This window comes from Sardina pilchardus, chromosome 6 (genome assembly GCF_963854185.1).
Source record: "Sardina pilchardus chromosome 6, fSarPil1.1, whole genome shotgun sequence".
NCBI classification, from domain to species: Eukaryota; Metazoa; Chordata; class Actinopteri; order Clupeiformes; family Clupeidae; genus Sardina; species Sardina pilchardus.
In genome coordinates this window covers 21,475,888-21,484,469 of record NC_084999.1, presented here as the reverse complement: position 1 = coordinate 21,484,469, position 8,582 = coordinate 21,475,888, and the positions used below count along the sequence as shown (strand labels likewise).

General features: G+C 39.4%; 1 protein-coding gene across 1 annotated transcript; it reads right to left on the bottom strand.

The window, feature by feature from the left end:
* Positions 1-3,522: 3,522 nt before the first annotated feature.
* Positions 3,523-5,316, bottom strand: LOC134083405 (carcinoembryonic antigen-related cell adhesion molecule 1-like). Its single transcript, XM_062539732.1, has 3 exons — positions 5,034-5,316; positions 4,098-4,373; positions 3,523-3,812 (listed from the first exon to the last, which is right to left on the bottom strand). The coding sequence occupies exons 1-3, from the start codon at positions 5,314-5,316 to the stop codon at positions 3,523-3,525; spliced, it is 849 nt and encodes a 282-aa protein (XP_062395716.1).
* Between the last annotated feature and the right edge of the window lie 3,266 nt (positions 5,317-8,582).

The following is an 8,582-nucleotide window of genomic DNA, read 5'->3' as shown; positions in this document are numbered from 1 at the left end:
AAAAACTCAAACGTGAAGGCTTACGCAAACAGCGATTCACAACACTGAACTACGCAGCAAAGCAAAGTCAAACATGCCTGGTTACCGTGGGAACGCCCAAGCAAGCAGTCCCGAAGCTTGCTTGGATTCCAAAGGCCAGGGTAGGCTTTGAAGGTCTCTGCCTATCCTCACCATTCATTTCAATGCTGCGAATTTCGGAGGTTGCGCATGCGTATTACATGATTCATGCGAAAGTTTATGGGGAGAATAAGCATGCTTATTCCCGCCAAGCGCTGCCTTCAGAACGCAGATAAGCCAATGGCAGTCCAGCCTCAACGGGACTCGGGACATCAGCTCGGACAACTCCAGATATGAAACAGCAGGGAGGGGGTAGCCTACAGTTACAAATTAATGGTGGATTTATGTAGTTTAGCTAATTAAAAACCCAGACGGATAACCATGGTCAACCAAGTACACCGAGAGACTAGAAAACGAGGTTATATTTCATCAACAGTAGCCTATAAGATGTCTCACGTTTGCAGCAGGTCTACTAAAGAAGCCAACGCACCAGGTATTCACTATCCATCATGTCACGGGCAGAAAACAAAGTTTGAGTTGAGTTAAAACGATTTCCCCCCCTCTTTATCCCCCATAAATACCAGTAGGTCCAGTGAGGGAAATTAGCTTAGGCTATTTGTTATTAAAATATGATGAGGACCCCAACGAATTTTCTTCCTTATTTCCTTCTCAAACTACGTTGAAACTGCATCTTTAACAGCCCAATTTTCAAAATGTCCCTGGGGAGAAACCCCCGGACCCCCGTAGGGTCAAAAAAAAAAAAAAAAAAAGTTTTTTAAAAATGCACACCTATAGTGACACCTCTGATTCTGTAAAATGACTAAGTAGGAGGAGTATTACCATGAAAATATAGTAATATTTGCGAGTGGATGGAATTTACACATGTGAATGGTCACTGCCTACCCTGCCACAGACCTCACCGCACGCCACTGGGTCACGTAGGAACATAATGAGTGAATGACAGCATTACTTCAATAGAATGAAATTTATCAGTTGTGATTGTGTAATGTTGTGTGAATCAGGTGTGAAAACAGTTGCTCAGCGTGATAAGGTCAATCAATGACCGGACCATGGCAGCAAAACAAAGAGAGGGTGCAATGACCCAGCAGCCTGAGGCTTTGACAGCAGATGCAGAAAATGCACATGTTGCAGAAAAGCAGCAGCAGAAACAGTCCCTTCCTTCCAGATCACTCAAATAATAAATAATATCCGCTAGTTTTGCTGTAAAATAAGCTTAGCTGTAAACTTTTTGATGTCGGACCCCCAGAATTTAGCTACTGTATATTCAATTGAAATGCAGTACTTTTTTTGTCACAGTTGTGCACCAGTTTGTCACGTTTTGAAATATGCTTCCATCGGGCAACTATTTTTGGTATACAGTAAACTTGAATTAATTTTGAATATGGCCATGTTAAGGACAGATTAAACACATTTGTTGTTCAAACTAGCCATCCAGGGTATATGCACTATTTAGTTCTGTGTTCCAGAAAGCCTTTGTGTATGTGTATAAGGCCACAACTATGTGCATTATGATTATGCAGAGACTGCCATGCACAGAGATTACCACAATTGTGTTTTTGCATCTTAAGGTGACGTTCACACTAACACAGTTTTCAACCTGAGCATTCCAATGTAATGAGTGTAAAAGACATGCAAGGTAGAAATTGATTGTGTATATCTTGTTGCTTTAATATACAATATTGCCAAAAGTATTGGGCTGCATGCCTTGACTCGCATGAACTTGAGTGACATCCCATTCTTAATTCATAGGGTTTAATACAGCGTTGGTACACCCTTTGCAGCCATTACAACTTCAACTCTTCTGGGAAGGCTTTCCACAAGGTTAAGGGATGTGTTTATGGGAATTTTTTACCATTCTTCCAGAAGTGCATTTGTCAGGTCACAGTCACACACTAATGTTAGACGAGGAGACTGGCTCTCAGTCTCCATGCTGATTCATCCCAAAGGTGTTCTATTGGGTTGAGGTCAGGACTCAGGCCAGTCAAGTTCATCCACACCAAACTCTGTCATCTGTGTCTTTGAGGACCTTGCTTTATGCACTAGTGCACAGTCATGTTGGAACAGGAAGGGGTCATCCCCAAGCTGGGCCTGACCCCTTAGTCCCATGCAGTGAAAGGAACTCTGAATGCTTCAACATTAACCAAGAGATGTTGGACCATTCCAGTTTCGGGATGTTCCGTTCCTGTTCCAACATGACTGCACCAGTGCACAAAGCAATTACAGAATGCAACGGAGGGTCGTACTGTTTCATAAGGGAACAATTGAATTCAAACGTTTGGAGTTGAAGAACGTGAGTCAGTCTCAATGGCCCCTAACTGATAACTGTTCAAAACGTAATCAGACTGATCCCTGAGCTATAAAGCAAGAAAGGTGCCAATGTGCATGGCTTTTAGAATTAGTTATGCTTCCCATAAAAGTTTTTTTTTTTTTTTTTTAAATCAAACAAGCTGCCGGTGCAATATTGTGTAGAGATTTATTTGAAAAACATTTTGTACACAATGATTTACTGTAGAACACATATATTAATAAAACAAATAATATGTTTTAGCACAGATGTATTATTGTCATACCTTAAATATATTTCTCTTATGTATTTATTTACATGACAGCCTCAAAAATATATACCTGATCTTCCTTTATTTTGTCGTATAAGCATTACAAAGGATTTCTATTGATGTGCTTTGATCTTACTGCTATAATTCTGTGCACTGAAACACACAAGGGTTTCTACAGCATCCATGTTTGATTCCAGACCACACTGTGGGTCAATGATTGTTACATGTTACATACAATTCCTGCTTTACGTAGTTACCCCGTATTTTGAATGGACAAGGCGCTGTTCCTGAGAAAGATTGGGATAAAAAAAAGAATCTCAGAAATTGAATGGATATAAATGGCTTTGTAATGTATCAATAACTATAACATCTAATTTATGATTAGAATCTGCTTTCTACTCTATTTGTAATTTTCATGTTTTAGAATAAGTTCAGTGTCACAGATTGGCCAGCCTCGCCATAAAACTTTACCGTACCCCATATTTCTTTAGACCGAATGCTGTTAAGCCTGCAACCAGACCTACTCCTAGAATAGTGCCAATCACAATCCCTGCAATAGCTCCTTCAGACAATGGATGGCTTGGAGGTTTATCTGAAATACAACAAAGAAAAAAATCAGACTCCAGCAGTTTATTGCACACCTGAATCTCAACACACATTCAGAAGTGTTTTCATGAAATAATCTCATAGCCTTAAAAGGACTTGAACGTAAGTTTACACTTCTGCTTATTGGGCATCAGGATTTATCTGGCCCTGACCCCCCTCCATACAGTTCACCAGTTTTACCACATGTACCTCTTAGATGTCGTAAGGTAGTAATCATCATACAGAATTCATTGTGGCAATGTTTACTCGTGAAGTGGTGATTGGAAACCCTCACAAATTGGAGTTATGATTCTCTAGCAATGTAATCGGTTACCGACATACCATTTACTCTCAGCATATGCTCTCCTGATAACCCGAGAGCAGTGATGCTGTTCCAAGCTGTGCAGGTGTACATCCCAGCATGGCTCTGGTCGACTCTCTCAATGACTAGCTGTGACTTGTCTCCTATTTTAGTCTTGTTGAACATCCAGGTAAAACTGGCAGTTGGAACAGAGTCAGCAGAGCAGTCAAGAGACACTCTATTCCCAGATGTTGCCTCATGGGACGGACCGATGTGGACGCTCAGGGGCCCATCTGTAATGGAGTGATCTCAATTGTAGTTCCACTCAAGAGACATACTGTACATTGCTTCATACTACACAGAGAATGAATACTTATTGGCAGGGGGCTTATAAGCAAAAGTTATCAATAGTGCTAAGGGTCCTACAACATACAACGTAATTCTACTTTTTGCCTCCACCTCATCCATTAATTCTGTACAACAGGGCACTAATAACTCACATGAAATATATCCCATCAAATGCATTAGTTTAGGATACATCACATCTATTCACAGCTCTTTAATTCAGGAATACTTACAATTGACCACAAGGTTGTAATTCTCACTAACAGAGCCGATCGGATTGCTGACTGTGCAGGTGTACTGTCCATTGTCCCCCTTTTCTACTGGATTGATGGACAGTGTTCTGTTCTCCTCAAGGAAGGTGGTGCTGTTGCTAGGAGACAGAGGTTTTCCATCCTTGGTCCACTCTCTGGTGATGATGGTGCCTTGAGCATCACAGGTCAAGTTGACAGAGCTCTTGCCAGTTATGAGGGTGCCCCCAGTGCTTATGATGGGAGACGTAGATATTTTCTCTGTGAGAAAAGTCATTTAAACAGGACATATATCAGTACACAATTTCTGCAGGTTTCTTAATTGTTCAAGAAATATTTGATTTTGTCTTCATTATTGGCATGACAATGTGAACACCAAAAATAAAAATCCAAGTATGATTTGAACGACAAAGAATACAACAATAACAACAAGATCAACAACAACTTCAATGTGAATATCACAGTATCAGTCACCCCGCACCCCTGTAACAAACTCTGAATGTCTGACAATAACAATGCTGCTGATAAGGGTTGTAATGTGAATTCTTGATCACAGCAGAAGACAAAAGCATATTCAAAAGGAAAAATAAATAAATAGATGTTTATGCTGAAGCTGAATTGAAGAAATGGATGCATCCAACGATGGATCCAACAATGACCGTGGCCACTTATTTGGTAAAACAGATTAATGTTTAATCAATTTTAATGCTTTGCCCCATTTCAGAGCCACAGTAACATCACAATATGTAACACATTTTCACAGTGTGGTTTGGATTAAAGATCATAATACTACTTTACAAATGGAGGTAGGGTGTTGTTTTCTGAGACAAATTGGCTGCCAAATTTCTGTACTCTTGGTAGAGATATTCTACACCAAAGGTATAGGAAAAGCAGCACAGACATTATACATACAGTACATACCGAACACTCCTAGTGATGTTGTCCCCCGTTGTTGTACACCACTAATGGTGATGCTCAGAGTGTACTCCCCAGTGTCATTGAGAGTCAGGTTCCTGAGCTCCAGTGAAGCTGTGGCTTTGTTCACAGAGATTCTAGCAGCGTACTCACTATGTGGCAGCTCTACATGACCAATTGAAAGGAAGATTGTAACCTCCCTGTGTCCTCTAAATTCCCAGCTGATTGCTTGCGGTGGTTGAGATGGGTAGTTGATGAGTTGGAACGCCACGTTCTCCCCGACTGCCATATTCAGAGGTCCGTCAAGGATCTTATTTTGGCATGAGCACAATCCTGAAAGATTCACAGATTGAATAGGTCATAGTGTCTATGAATGCATAAAGAGCATTCCAACCTTTAGTGAATCTATAAATCAACATCTGAGAAGTCAGAAACATGTTTGCCCACTGGAAACAAGGGAGGCAATCATCAAAGTAGGAGCAGTAATAATCTGAAGTGAACAAGGTCTTTTCGGAATGTTAAACCATACCACATGTGAATTTAACCAGAAATATGATATTTTAAAGAACTTATGTGCATTGTTTTTTTTTTTTATCAATACATTACCTAATACAAGGAAGGCTGTGGTTTTGTAGAGTAAGTCCATTCTAAAACATTTATTAGCTGTAAACAACTGCTAAAGTAGTACTGCTTAGAGTAATATTTACAAATGACATACAGCTCAGTTTCAAACTGAAGGACTTATTTTTATCATGGTGTCTTAACATAAAAACCCCGCCTCCCTGGTTGCAAAGTCACACATAGCCAGCTGATTAGTCAAAAAAGCAAACTGTAACACTGTACTTGTCCTAACTGTCCAGTAGGTGGTGCTGTGGTGGTGTATTTAATATACATAATGTGACAGGCAAAGGATGTTTTATCAAATGCCCCATGACATGGAAAATGACATCATGTTTTGCAAATATAGAAAAACAGCTGTAGAAAAAAACAATTTCACTTTTTTCCCAACATGTTTACCGCCTAATAGAAAGATGTGAAATAATGTGAATATGAGGAGCTTTCATTTAGCTCTTATGGTGATCGGTGATCTTTTTTTTTTTTTTTTTCTCACATTAACACATTTCCATCAAGAATTCCCAGGACATTGAAAGACCAGGGTGCACAAAACTTACTGTATTGGGCATGTAGCCCCACAAGGGTAGCATCGAACCATTGTTTTTTCGTTTTGGTCCGTCGCCCCCACTCATTTCAGCCCCACCTAGTTAAAAATGAAAATAGTGAAAGTAAAGTGTAGGTATCACAAAATGCACAAAATTGGAATATGACATGCACCTCTGAATGCATGCTAAGTTTCATGGAACTTTTCATTTTGCTGCTTCAAAAATGAAATAGCAAAAATGAGGCATTGTAATCGCAGGTATCTTTGGTTGACATTTTCAAAACATGAAATTTGTAGTGTAGGATCATTATGACACACATTATGACAATGTATGCCAAGTTCTGTGTAATTTGGTTCATGGGGGACCATACAATGAATGAAAATATGTGTACATTTGGCGACTGTACACAAGCATGCATAAACACATATAAAGATACATGCACACACATGCAGGCACACACACTCACACACACCCACCCACACACACACACACACACACACACACACATCCCATACCCCTACCACACACACTCACACGCAGAAACTCACAGACAGAGAAGCACACATGCACACACTCATTTACATGCATAAAAGTTGCAGTAGCGATGGGGTAGTGACAAGCATGACTTATTTTTTGCGGAGAGAATGTGCAGGACTGAGCAGCGGTATTTTGTACTGCTTTGCGGTAGTAAATGCATATTTCAATGTCATTATCCACTGACTGGACAATTAATTGAATTGAAAAATTAAGTGTAACAATACGTTTATTGTTATGTGCTATATTTACACTGTTATCATAATATATTATTAGTCATACCATCTATCCTGGTCTTATAAAACCTTAATACAGCATTGCATTCTCTCATTCCGGAACAAACCAACAGAGTGTGTTTCACTGAATGCCACATGATTTACAAAAACACACATGTTTTACAGATATTTGCACCACACAGAGAACACAGCAAGCAATGCTATTGCAAAATATGACCACAGAAAAACAGCACTCCCCTTGTGATTAATGTTACAATAGAGATCGCTAAGACATGTGACCAAAGTCATCAAAACACAAAGAATTATGGGTAGGTTTGGCTCGCCTGATGCCAGCCCATGTAAACTAGTGTTCTGGGTCTATGATTTGGCATGATAATAATGAAAACTAAGCGTGAAAAAATTGTGTGAAAAACAGAACATAATCTCGCGCTTCCTTAGTGCTGCTATCCAAGCCATTCCTCGCCTTTTTGTCACCTCTGAAACATGATGTATACTATTATTTTTCCACGCTGGAAAACTATAAAAGATAAGCTTCATGTTACTCTATTGAATTTTATAACACAGCAGGTAAACGGCATTTCGACAACTGCACTTCGTTGTTCCCGCACGTCAGTAAAACAACTTAGTTTTGGGCCACCTATTCCCAAAATGCGTTGCGTTTTACGTCACGTTCTCAATCTCTATAGACAACAATTCTTATCAGACAAAAGCTATTTGAAGAAAAATATGAAAAAACATAATGTTTGCCATCTATATAATGTTTTGTAGGAACTTACTGAGCTCCTACAGAGTTATGAGTTCTTGTTCTGCACCCACTGCAATATTTACATGTCATCATCTACAGACTGGACAAGACTTCATCCATTGCGCTGAGCTATGCAACATGCTTTGAGATAATAATAGAAGGTTAGTAATAAAACTAGCTAATACACTCAAGTTAATAACATTGTGATAACAATGGTGTTTGTTTGATTTTTAGCTGTGATAAAGCCGATGGACAATAGCTTTATCAATCAATGCCCTTGGTATTAGCACAGCATATCTTACAATAAAGTCATAAAGACATGTCAATGACCTAGATGATTGATTAATGCACCCCAGAACAGCTTGAGCAGCAGAGATGGATCTGGACCCGAAGGTGAGGTGGTCAAAGTATTGCCAACAAACGTGCTACGATCACTTGCATAATCCTGAGCAGCCATCAGTACTTTTTCCACTACAGTGATTGCAAAGAGACTTTCCACTGGATTTCATCTGGGTTGGGGGTGCTGCTGCTAAACCTTATTTGAAATGATGCATTGCAAATGAAGACATTCTTACTTTAGAAGAAAGAAAATGTGCTCTGCATGAAATCATGCTTAGACAACATGTTATAAATAGCCACTCAGGTCACATATAACTAGATAGCTTACAATAAGTAAGTAAGCTTATTTACACCAAACCTGAGAGTGAAGAGACCACTGTTTTTTTTTTTTTTTGTCTAGAAAAGGCACAGTATGTGCATGTTGCCAATATCTCGACACAAACGTTCTTCAAAGTGTCAAGAGTTAACTTACTGTATGAATAATCCAGTGAGAAAGCATGATTCACCTTTCATTTGAGAGCATGATTATGATTATATGCCA